General features: G+C 33.8%; 1 protein-coding gene across 1 annotated transcript; it reads right to left on the bottom strand.

Moving 5' to 3' along the window:
• Nucleotides 1-3,117: 3,117 nt before the first annotated feature.
• On the bottom strand, nt 3,118-6,746 carry LOC110628014 (E3 ubiquitin-protein ligase RMA1H1). Its single transcript, XM_021774452.2, has 2 exons — nt 6,471-6,746; nt 3,118-4,028 (listed from the first exon to the last, which is right to left on the bottom strand). The coding sequence occupies exon 2, from the start codon at nt 3,992-3,994 to the stop codon at nt 3,254-3,256; it is 741 nt and encodes a 246-aa protein (XP_021630144.1). The 5' UTR covers nt 3,995-4,028; nt 6,471-6,746; the 3' UTR covers nt 3,118-3,253.
• Between the last annotated feature and the right edge of the window lie 6,327 nt (nt 6,747-13,073).

Here is a 13,073-nt window from a genome sequence, read left to right as displayed (position 1 = left end):
TAAACATAACTCCACTTAACTTTACATTATATTCTCTTACAAATCATTATATCAATTTATAATACATGTCCACACTAAAAGTACTAATCTAATACTATTACATAAGCAAAACCTTTACTCTTGAGACTTCCCGATTGACCTCATACCTGCAACACTGGGGTTAGGGGAGAGGGGTGAGCTAAAAAGCCCAGTGAGTAGAAACAAAGAAAACAGTTCATTAATTACATGCTTTCATGAAATGCGTCACAGCACAAACAAATCATATCACGGATTGGACCCAACCCCAAAACATCCCTAAGCTATTTGCCCGGCCACCATAGAGGGCACCACAGGACTTCGTAATGCCTGGCCCAGCCAGGTCTTATCCATAGGGCTAGTGGGGTCGTCCTTGGTCTAATCTCCATCAACAGTAAATAATGCAATGCTTCATATTCGTGTAACTAGTGCAATCAACCTATTACATATAAACATGATGCATGAGCATGCTTTAGGCATTTGATTTCATAAAATAAAGATTAAGTTTAGTTCTACTCACCTCTGGCAGACGCTGGACTAACTCTGCAACAGCTAACTCTGATGGCCTCCTCGATCCCTCGGGTCCGATCCTACACAGGTGGACTCGAATGAGGTGCCAACACACTCTAAACAACTCATAAACAACTACCCAAAAACCTCCTAGAACATCACTTAAACATGCATATCTACCCATACTCAACCATTAAAACCTCTTAAAACTTCATTAAAACCTAAAGGAAGGTAAAGATCTACACTTACCTCTTAAAGATCGAGGGTTGCGTGATCTCTAACTCGGAGGTGTGGAGAATCCAAGCTCCAAAAGCTCCAAGCTCCCAAAACTTGATCTAAGCTTGAAAACTCTTCAAAATAACCATAGAACTCATGAAAACATGAAAGAGATGAAGAAAAACATGAAAACGGCCAAGGGAGGACAAAAACTCACCTGAGCTCGAGAAAGGGGAGAAAACTCGCCCATTTCCGATCTGAGGGCTCTTTATAGGTGGCCTTGTCGAAGACCTTCGGCAGCCTAACGTGTCCCCTAAACTCATGCATGTTCGTCGGCCGAACTTGACTTTCGGCGGCCGAACTTGACTTTCGGCGGCCGAACCTTGGCTCGTTCAAACAAGACTTTCGGAGGCCAAAGGCGCTCCCGAAGCCTTTCCATGTTCGGCCGCCGAACTTCACTTTCGGCGGCCGAACCTGGCAAATGCCTCCTTGGTCTTTTCTTTTCAAAACTCAATTCTTTTTCATTTAAAACCATGAAATCAGGTGAAAACATTTTAAAAAATACATTTTACCCCTCTAGAAGCCTCTGGCATCTTCAGAAATTCCAGATTCCAACGGAGATTCTGCCGGAAGGTAGGGATTCTGATGCCGGAATCTAGCCGGGTATTACAAATCCCTTAACAAATTTTTCAAGAGATCATTTAGTTATGGTTGGACGAGGATCATGGTCGAAGACCGAGTATATAAACACTTAGCAAAGATAGTGACAAAGCATATAGAAGGAAATTACAAAACAGAACAATTATCAAGCAAAACAACATGATCATAAAAGACCAATCTAAATATGCCACGTGCCCTAGACTGAGAAGATAACTGTCACATTTGAATATAAAGAATTAAAGACCAGCGGAGGACTTCTGATGTTACAAAACAGTCGCCCAAAGTAAGTCTTGAGTTCTCACCATAAGATAGGGCCACGTGGCAAAAATCTAATAAGCCGATACACAGCCCTACCCGAAGAAAGGAAGGCCTGTACACTGTGACACTCAATCCTTCATCAAGACTTGCCCTATTCAGAGATGCTGAATCTTCACATAAAATTACCATTAGCGGGTATCATTCAGTAAATCCCCGTTATACCTATAATCACGGGATTCCCTTACAATCAGCCAACACCAATCGGATTTACAAGAGTTTCTATAAAAAATGTCATCTTCTTATAGTATAAAAGCCCACAATCATAGAGACAAAGATACACAATTCTCTTATACAACTACTATCAAGTTCTATATTCACCCTATTCTTCAATATACTGACTTGAGTATTAGAGTGACTATCATAGGTGCCAACTATCTCCTATTCTCCTTTTTACAAGTTTAGCTAATCACAGTACAATTTTATTTTTCAGTTACATCATTGATTTTTTAAATCATAATTAAAAGAGAAATTAAACAGTTTTCATGGACTTTTTAGTATGTAAAATATGACCGCAAGTTTTATGAAATTCATTTCAAATTTTATTAAAATTTAAAGAGATTAAATTTAGTTATAATCAGTTTCATTCTAATTTTTATTTAAATGAAACATAAAAAATATAAAATTTATTTGAATTCCACAAAACTTTAGAAATTTGAATTGAACCAAACATATTAGTTGTGTAAGTTACTCTTCATGAGCTGCCCCAAATTCACTTTAACAAAAATAATTTAATTCTTTTGAAGAAAGGGTTTAATAACACAGGCAACATTGAAAATTTTAAACGGTTGTCAACTTCACATATTTTAATTAAAAATTTTGAAATAATTAAATATTTTCAAATTTCTGAATAAAATTTGTTTTACCCTTTTCCCTCTTTCAGCACAATTGAATTTGAAAAAAAAAAAAATTCTTATAAAATTATGTAAGATTTTAAATAAAAAATATTTGAATTAAAAATAATTAAATTTTTTTTATTTTAAAAATAAAATAATTAAAAAAATTAATTAAACTGAATTCTTGTAAAAATTTTTAATTTCAAATGTAGGATTCGTACATTTAACTCAAAGAAAATAATTAATCCAATCATTATGTGTACATTAGATAGATTTTTTCATTATTGTGCATATTATATTGAAATGAATATTGAGCATTAAATACAAGAACTTAGAGCATCATTTTCCCTTCAAACTCTTTTTTGGATAATAGACTTAGCTTTCGAATGTACTCTCTGCTACTAAGCCACCAGTAAATAATAGAGATAGATTTGATACGCATTCTAAATATGGTATCAGATTCTATTACTGCAAAGTTGGAAATCACACGAATGTTTATGCTTGCAAGCTTCATGAACAAGAGGCGAAGGAGTATATTATCTCATATTAATTTGAGACAATAATAATACTGAATATAAAAATTTAGGCATAATTAGAAATTTAGCAAGCACAACACACAATATGCAATAGCTATGGAGCCTAAGTTACATCCGGTTGTGCATGTAATTTTTTTTCGAAATATTTTCCAAATCAACTGCATATCAAAATGACAGGAAACATAAGAACACACAACAGAAGAGGAAAAAGCAGATTCTGCTAAGTGACTTGTCAACCTCCAGAATGCGCCTTCTCATTCTAGGGCTATTGCTTCCTGCGATATTATATGAACCCGGGTGGCCATAAATATTGGTTATAGAGTTACCAAACACCCTTCCATAAATCATTTCCCCAAACATTCCGATCATTGGATTGTACATGTTTATTGTTGCCTCACTTGGGCTAAGCATTGATGGACTATGAAGATAACCACCGTGATAAATTTGCTGCCTTGGGCTTGGAGTGCTACTTCTGAAAGATGATCTTGGTGAATCAAATCCGCATGCAAGGCCAAAAGGTCTTCTAGGAATGATTATTCCAATATTTGGGACTTTGCTTTTAGAGGGTTTTGTAATTTGGCCTCCTCCAAAAATCGGAATCAAGGTTTCTTTAGAAACTTCTGCCTTGCACACAGGACATTGCTGCTGCATCTGCAGATCTTCGTTTTCAGAAGAGATGCTTTGCAAATGAAGCCATTTGTATATGCAGGGCCAGCAGTAAAGGTGACCACAAAGTGTGACTACTGGGTCCTCTACAGAATCCATGCAAATATTACAATCAAACCCATTGCAGGGTCCATCATTCGAACCTACAAGAGTGTCAGAAGAGCAATAGATCTCTACAGGCAATTTATCTTCTATGTTACAATCATTTTCATTTATTGCTTCTTCTGCATACGGCTCCATGGCCAATTCACGAGGTTTGCTTTGCTTCCTAGATCTGAAAGAATACACAAAATAATAGAGGTTAACATAAATTAATCATAATAAGTTGCATCTCAACTGCTGTAAATTTCATGATTGGCAGAGTCGATCAAAGTAAAATAAAAAATGTAACTAGTCAGCGAAATGTTAAGCCTGGTGATTGAGAAAATAATTTAATAAAATAGTTATATGTATAATGATTATATTTTGGTTATAAATTAACCTACTAGAATAAATGATAAAAAAAGTTCAAATCTCTTCCGTAAACCCTAAAAAAGTTACAAAAATGGCCATTCCAATTTTTTTTTTTTTAATTTTTTGTCTAACATTCCACTTTTCTTTAATATCCAAAGGAGCTGAAGTCATCATAAAATAGTATAGTAACAGATAAATGGGCAAGTTGTGAAAGTTGGCTATATCAATTGATAAAGGGTCCCCACAATATATATATATAACAAATTTTAAGGCATTGCTTATTTTGAAAGTTTCAGAGAAGCATCACAGTAGATAAAATACTATTGTTCATCCTCTAGAGAGTTGATAATTTAGATATAGGACATTAAAGAAATCCATGACTTGCAAGCATATTGAGCATAACAGTCCAATTAAATATATAAAGTCTTTCTGCATAGATTATGTCAAAAGGTTTGAAATCTATAAAACTTCAACATATTTCAGGAGTTAAAACGGATCGAATTATGAATTTATTGCTGAAATTTTTTGAGGGCGAAATTTCTTTTGAACTTAAAAATCTTTTGAGTTGAAATATTTAAAAATTTTGACAATTTTTTAAATAATTCTTTTATTGAACTATTTCCCTTAAATATAACTATCCCCTAAAAACAGAAAATTATTAAGCAACATAATTAAAAAACTATTAAGCAACATAGAGAATTATCATCCTACCACTAAGAAAAAGCAAAAACTAAATTGAATTGACATAAATTTTAGGTATCTCATCTGCACTAGTTTATTCTATAGTCATGAATCTTGTAATCAAGAATAATGGAACTAAAATGGAATAAATTTCTAATTCCTATAAGATGGTTATCAAGTAATTGATTTGGATTATCTAGTCATTATCATTATTTTATTATATATATAATGATTGCACCAAATAAATTCTCAGTTTGAGATAAAAATTGATAGAAATTAATGATTAAAGAACTTGTACATTATTCTTAATTTTGTTATCAGATGATCAGCTACAAAAGAGTGTAATTGTACGTATCTGTATCAAAATTCAACTGCAGCTTAACTTTATATATAATAATTAATCTTAATAATTGATATATTGAATTTAATTGAATTGAAGATAGGATAATCAGTAATTGTGGAGTAAATTTAACTAACATACGTACTCTCTCTAGTAAAAGCATGACTCATAAAGAGACAAGAAAACACAGCTGGACATGGTTTTGTAAGGCAAACAAACTCATCATGCAAGTTCTGTTAGAGGATATGATCCGTTACTCTTCTACACAAAAAGCCAAAATTTTCTTAGGTCTTTCAGTTATAAAAGTAATAAAAGTCATTGTAATCAACGACTCATATATATACATATATATATAGAAAAATGCTTAAAATAAACTGAATCTATTATGAATTTGAGAATTGCTTTATAACGAAAGAAAATTTTATTTTTTTATTTTATTTTGTTCATTTTCTAAATTTTTTTACTGATAAATTCTTGTTATACTAATTCTAAAAGTTAAATTTTAGAAAAACCTATTTAATTTTAGAGATTTATAAGATAAATTTTTAAGGATATTATCCGACACGACTCATATTTTATTATTTTATTATATTTTTTTAAATTTTTTATTGGAAGATTTACTTATTTATATTTTAGTCGATAATCACCAAATTATGACAAATATTTTCGAAATACATATAAACACAGGAAGTAGGTCTCTTTGGTGAATAGTAAATGGTGTTTTAAATTTATTGCACCGCCCAGTTCTAGCCAACCACCAACCCACCAAAACTAAAATAATATTGAGGGTTTCCTTATCTTATCCACCTTGAGCTTCATCATTTTAATAGCCATGATAGGAGAAGCTTTCAAAGGTTCAGAGAACTTGTGCTCTAAACAGAAAGATGCGAAACTAAAATTGTTTATAAAGCAAGGAATCATTTCTTTAGTTTCCCTGTAGCAAATCGCATACTCAGGCACTACAATTACAGCATATAAACAATAAACAATAGAACGTAGTTTTATTTATCAAAAAGAAAGAAAAAAAAAAGAGAGAGAGAAAGAAGATAAATTCTTCAAGAATCGGTTCATCTTCACATGTTCATAACGTGAAAAGCTCTGAAGTTCAAGAAAGACTAGAACTAAGAGAAATCAAAATGCAGGATAAAAACTTTCTCTTTGTTTTCTGAGAAAAATCTATGAACAGGAATAATAAAACACAGAATTTCAAGAGCTAGAGATTAGAGGGGATAAAGAACAAACCGAGAAGAGAGGAGTGCAGTCGTTGTGCTGGCTAAAAAATAGGCTCTTTGATCGGAACTATTCTCCCAAACCGCTGAAGGAAAAAAAAAAAAAAAAGGGACGGGAGAGAGAGAGAGAGAGAGAGGAGTGAAGAATTAAGGTTTCATGAAAATGGCAGAAACCTAGCGAGAGATGATTGAGAGACGAGGGAGAAGCGGCTGTTGTGAAAGATACTTATATAGAGACAAAGAACGATAGGACAAAAGCATAAACTTTGCCCTTCTTGCACGCCCAGTCTATCTCTCTCTTAGTGACGTGCAATCGTTCTGAATACGCGCCGGCGATGGAAACTCTATCGTAAATGTTAATTTATTTTTTACTTATATTTTTATTACTAAAATTATTTTTTATTCCAACAAAATTTAAGGATAATTTTTTGTATTCTATAAAAATTAGCTATTCAGTATCTATTATTTTAAATTTTAATTAAAATATTTCTATATCTTCTAAAATTAAAATTTGCAATTTTTTATCCAAGAAAATATTATTAACTTATTTAACTAAAAATTAATCTTATTTAAATATGTAATTTTTACTATTTACATAATTTAGTCCTTTATATTAAGATTAAGACAAATTAACTTTTTTTTAACAATTTTGAAAATTAAAATTTAATATTTTATACATAAATTTAATAAAATATAAGAATATTCTAATAATTCTCTATATTTATGGTTCCATCAAGAAACTCTTCTACTTTCAGTTTTTTTTCATCATCTACTCGGTCGTCTTTTCCATCTTTGATTTCCTTTCTGGATGGGCGCTTATGAGAGTTTTCGCTTATGCAAATCTTTCCTTTTTTTAATTTAGTTTTTTTTTTTTTTTTTTTTACCATATGTATCATTAATGTTAGATTTTGTTGAAATTAAAATAAATCATCTATGTAAATTAACTCAATTTTATTAAAAAAAATCTCCTTATTAAGAAAATATGTACTAATAAAAAATATGTCTTTAGGTTAAAATATCAAAGGTTATATCTTTTCATCGTAACCCTTGAATTTTCTATATATATGTTTCTAAATTATTAACTTTTTATCACGGATTTTTCTATTTGGTTGTTTGCCCTTTACATCTTTCAACTACAGTGACATATCATTTTATTTAAAAATAAATATCCTTTTAATTGAGAGGATGTTTTTTTTAATTAAAAAAATATCTTCTTTTAATTAAAAATTAGTCTTTTAAAATAAATCGACACATTATGTGAGTATCACATGGGTGCTATATGTGTCTGATTATAGACCCTTACCTATGCACACTGAGCCATATGGAGGGACACCCCAAAATTTTAAAATCATGAATGGTGTCATTTTCAAACAGTAAATAGTGCTACTCCAGAGAGTGACATGTACTTTATCTGTCCGCAAATAGTATTATTTAATAGATATTTAAATACTAAATTTAGTATTAAAATAAATTGACCTAGTAAATATTAGTCCTCAAAATTTCAAAATATAACCAAATGAGGTTGATGTAACTTTGATGTAATTGATGTATATGTGGATCCACTGCTATTTTTTATCTATTACTAATATGAGAAAAAGATTTTATTCGCTAAGTAAATTGTTTATTGATGTTTAATTTTTTAAATAAAAATTTAATTAGTAGATATAAATAAAATAAAAGTAAGTAAATTATGTAATAAATAAATTAAAATATTTTAATCATGTAATTAATATTGCAGAAACTAAATTAATGATATAAATGAAATGGAACTGTACTGTGATTAGTTAAATCTACAAGAAAGAGAACGTGAGGTGGTGGGCGTCCACGGCAACCACTCCGACGCTCAAGTCAGTAATTTGAATAATAGAGTGAATATAGAACTTGTGAGTATTTATGTTAGAAAATTGCGTACACTGTCTATGTGATCATTTCCTTTTTATATTGTAAGAAGGTGGGAATAAAAATAGCACTTTCCAATAATCCAGTAATGATGTGGCTAGCTTATTGGTAAGAGATCTTTACCGGCTAATTGGTCGGAAATTCCATGATCGCATGCGTGAAAGGAATCTGCTGGATTGTTGCTGTTAATGGTAACTTCCTTATGGATATGGAGGCTTGCTCTGAAGTTAAGAGGGTGAGTCTGTCTGACCTACGGCCGACCTGTCCTAAAGCACTTGGGTCTTTTTTCCTCTTGGTTTCGGGCACCGTGGTGGTCTGAACATTCCTTTCTACGGATGGGACCATGTATTGGTTTATTAGATCCTTGCCATGTGGCCCTATCTTATAGTGACAACTTACTGCCTACTTTAGGCGATTGTTGTGTAACATCAGAGGTCACCCTGCTAGTCTTTGATTTTTTAAATTCGAAGGTGACAGTTGTCTTTATGATCTGGGGCATGTGGCTTATTTGTTTGGACTAAGCGCACTATGTCCTTGCTTTCTTCTTACTTGCCTTGCCGACCAATCAGGTCCAAGATTTTGTCTGACAAAAATTGGGTGATACAGTAATGCCTTGACAAGTTTATGGGCTCTCTCTAGCACTAACCAGTCCTGGGGATCATCCGGACATTTTTTCGCCTTGTCGAGCTTCTAGCCCCAACTAGCCATGTTAGGTTTCTGTGCATTTTCTAGCCTTGACAAGCTTTTGGGCATTTTAAAGTCTTGACGAGCTTTCTAGCCTTTTTCAGCCAGGACGAGCTTTTGGGTATTCTCCAGTCCTGACGAACTTTAGGGCATTCTTTGGCCCGTGTGAACTCCTTGGCCTTTTACAACCCTGATAGGCTTCTGTGTATTTTTCTAGCCCTGACAAGCTTTCGAGAATTCTCTAACTTTGACAAACTTTAGGGCATTCTCTAGCCCATGCGAACTCCTTGGCCTTTTATAGCCCATACCGTGTATTTTTCCACCCCTGACAAGCTTTCGGGCATTCTTTAGCCCTGACAAGCTTTCGGGCATTCTTTAGCCCTGACAAGCTTTCGGACATTCTTTAACCCTGACGTGCTTTCGGGCATTCTCTAGCCCTAACGCATTTCTGGGCTTTCTCTAGTCCTGATGTGTTTTCGAGCATTATCTAGCCCTGAAATGCTTCCGGGCATTATCTAGCCCTGAAGAGCTTTTGGGCATTTTCCAACCCTGACAAACTTTAGGGCATTCTCTAGCCCTGACGAACTCCTTAGCCTTGTACAGCCCTGACAGCTTCCATGTATTTTTCCAATATTGACAAGCTTCTGGGCATTCTTTGGCCCTGACATGCTTTTGGGCATTCTCTAGTCTTGATATGCCTCCGGACTTTCTCTAGCCTTAATGTGCTTTTGGGTATTCTTTAGCCCTGACGAACTTCTTGCAAACTTCATTTGCTCATTTGGCAGCCTGTCCTTCCTTTGTGAAACATCAAAAAATCTCACTTGCCTACAATGGGCCTTCCTCCTTCGCAAAGAGTTTTAGATTTCTGAGAGTGATTGTAAGAGTAGTGACACATGCCTGAGAGACTTTTTGGGATATGGAATCAATGGTCTTGATCGCATAGCCTGGCATATATCCACCTTGTGGCTTGGCATAAAATGCCTTAGAATCTTTTTGTAAAATGGGACTAACACCCAATTGATCGACCTGGCATATACCCACCTTGCAGCGTTGTATGAAATACCTTAGGATCTTCTCGTAAAACGGGACTAACACCCAGTTGGTCAGCCTAGCATATACTCGCCTTGCAGCCTAGCATGAAATGCTTTAGATGTTAGGAAATCCAGAAATTACTGCAATCCAAAACACTCTGTTTCCCTTATAGGATCCGAGTGCTTCGTTTATTTCAAAAGGAAGGAAAGAGACTAACCTGTTAGACTCGACGAGAAGATACAGTTCCGGATTGATGGTGCTGCTTCTGAAAAGAACATCCTAAATGGTATCCACACGAACGTTTTCCGTCTAAAGTGCTAGCTCTCTCAACGGATAGATAAGTTATGTGTTCCCAATCTGCAACCTAGAAAAATGATCACTCCAAAAAACTTTAATCTCGCAATTCGCAGAAGAGATTTTATTCGTTTTTCAGTCTTTTTATTTTTCCACACTTCTTTTCGAAAAAGAGTTTTGTTCATAACCAATTATCACAATCTTGCAGATGCTCAAATATCTATGTGATAAGTCCTTTTTCAAAAAGGAAAACAGAAACAGAAAACAAAAAATGAAAACCGAAAAAATCTTTTATATGTAACAATTAAGATAAACTGCAGATCTTTTAAATATTATTATCTTATAATAAAAAATAATTAATAATTAATAATAATAATAATATCTTTATTATTATTAATTATACTAATGGGTTTTTAGCCCATTAATATGACATAGCACATCAACAACGTTCTTTTGTGTGTGACCCAATAGGCTCACATTAATTGGCAATAGGTCTAGTTCCACAAGGCCCATAAATCATAAGCGGCCTCTAGCAAGATATTATGACTGCCCAATTAATATGAGGATCGATAGTCCGATAAAGCCTAATAAATAGAACATGTATTAATCCCTTTATCACACGATATCTAGTTTGAACATAAGTCATGGTCAATGTCAAACTTATAATGTTCAAACTTGTGATTTCTCGATCTCTAAGTAGACTGATAAAACCAAATGATATTGATTATACTATCAATTAATTTGAGTACGGCCATGTATTTCTCAGTCTCACTTATCGAGGGGTCCAGAAGATATTTCTCTCAAAAAGAGGGACAAATTCTACTTTGATTGTTCAATATCCTCTATATAATTTCTATTATGTTCAATCATAACCTTTATGATTATCCGATTAATGACAATGTTTGGTTATGTCAAAACATAACAATCCTTATATTGAAAACTATGACAATCTCAAGTCAAAGGATTAAAATATAACTATATTGAGATTCACTTATGACAATAACCCATGTAGTGATCCCAATGTGGGTCCATCCAATACTTTATTCTCTAACAAGTATCTATGATTATTGAATTATACCAACACACACATAATCATCTTATGATTATCAATCAATAGTCATACTAGTCATATTTTATTATTATCACCATAATAATAGGTAACCAGGAATGTTAATCATTATTATGTAACATGCAAACAAATAATAATGATAATAAAACTTCTTTTATTAATAACCAAAATGACATACACAGAGGTCCAAGATAATGGCTTAGGGAAAATACACTAACATTAATTCCTTCTGAAATTGTATCTCTTTGTGATTAGGGCTAACCGACGGCTAGGGTTGGTGTAGGTAGGTGTTTGATATGCTGTTGTTGTGTCTTGATGTGTTTGAAATAGGATACAACTATGAAAATTTAAATTTCTAGCTTTTCCACATTTCTGCATAATTCTGCTGCAAAATCTGTTTGCCCAACTATTTGGGCAAACAACCGATCTATGCTGTCTGTTCTCTATTTCTACACTGCAGAACCTGGTTTGGGTAACTGTTTGGGCAAACAGCTAGGCAAACAACAAGATTGCACTGTTCTTTATCCTTCTCAGTTTCTGCTGTGGAGTTTGTTTGGGCAAACAACTAGACATTTTTGGGTTTCAGTTGTTTTTGTCTTCTGGACTACTTTCGGGTTTCAGCTTTAAAGGACTGTTTGCCTAGTTGTTTGGGCAAACAGCTCTTGGTACACCAGCTTGTCTTCTTGGCTTTTCCTTCCATTTAATTAAGTAGCTTCTTTGGCCATTCCTTAAGGGTGGTTTGACCAAACATCTTTGGTCAAACCATCTTTTGAGCACTTTTAGGCTATTTTTCATCAATTCATCATTTTACCTCATTTTCTGCAAAACAAGATCAAAACCACGAAATTAGATAGAAAATGTGTAATTTAACATCAATAATAACATGAAAAATGGGCCTAATTTTGGTTTGATCATCTAGCTACCACCCGGACCACTCATACATGCCCTATCCTCTCTACTACCCACCATATCCACCCTACCCTATATTTTCACTCCACCTACTACCAGAATTCGGTAAACACTAACCTAGGGAGTGCTGCACCACCACCTCCTCTTCCAGCAAATCCATTAATTCTTGAAACCCAACCACCCAGACCTAACCCATTAGCAAGGAGCAAGGTAAAGATGACGGATTACCTAAAGTTGGATGCTCCTAAGTATAAGGAGGGTGATGACCCATTTGAGTAAATCAAAGCAGTGAAAATGATAACTAATGTGTTAGAAGCCAGTGACTGTAGAGCCATTCAGATGGTGGAGTTCACTCTAAAGTACAAGAAAGCAAAGGAGTGGTTCAAGAATTATATGGAGCTAAAGCTAGATAGCTTATCTTGAAAATAGTTTGCAAATGAGTTTGTAGGATGGGCATTTCCATATAAGTTTAAGGGAGTTGAAGGTGATAAAGTTTGAGCAGTTAAGGCAAACTAAAGAAACAAGTGTAGATGAATACACAAACAAGTTTCTAGAGTTACTCTAGTATATGGGTCAAGCTTATGATACTAACCAGAAGAAGGCTAAGAGGTATACTATGAGACTCCACTCTAGGTATTCCTCCCTAATCTTAGCTGCAGAGGGAGAGTTTCCACAGTATAGTGGATGCAGCTAGAAAGATGGAAGCTAGTTCCATCATTCAAGGAACAG

The sequence above is a fragment of the Manihot esculenta genome, chromosome 12, assembly GCF_001659605.2.
Source record: "Manihot esculenta cultivar AM560-2 chromosome 12, M.esculenta_v8, whole genome shotgun sequence".
Taxonomy (NCBI): Eukaryota; Viridiplantae; Streptophyta; class Magnoliopsida; order Malpighiales; family Euphorbiaceae; genus Manihot; species Manihot esculenta.
This window is presented reverse-complemented; position numbering and strand designations above follow the sequence as displayed.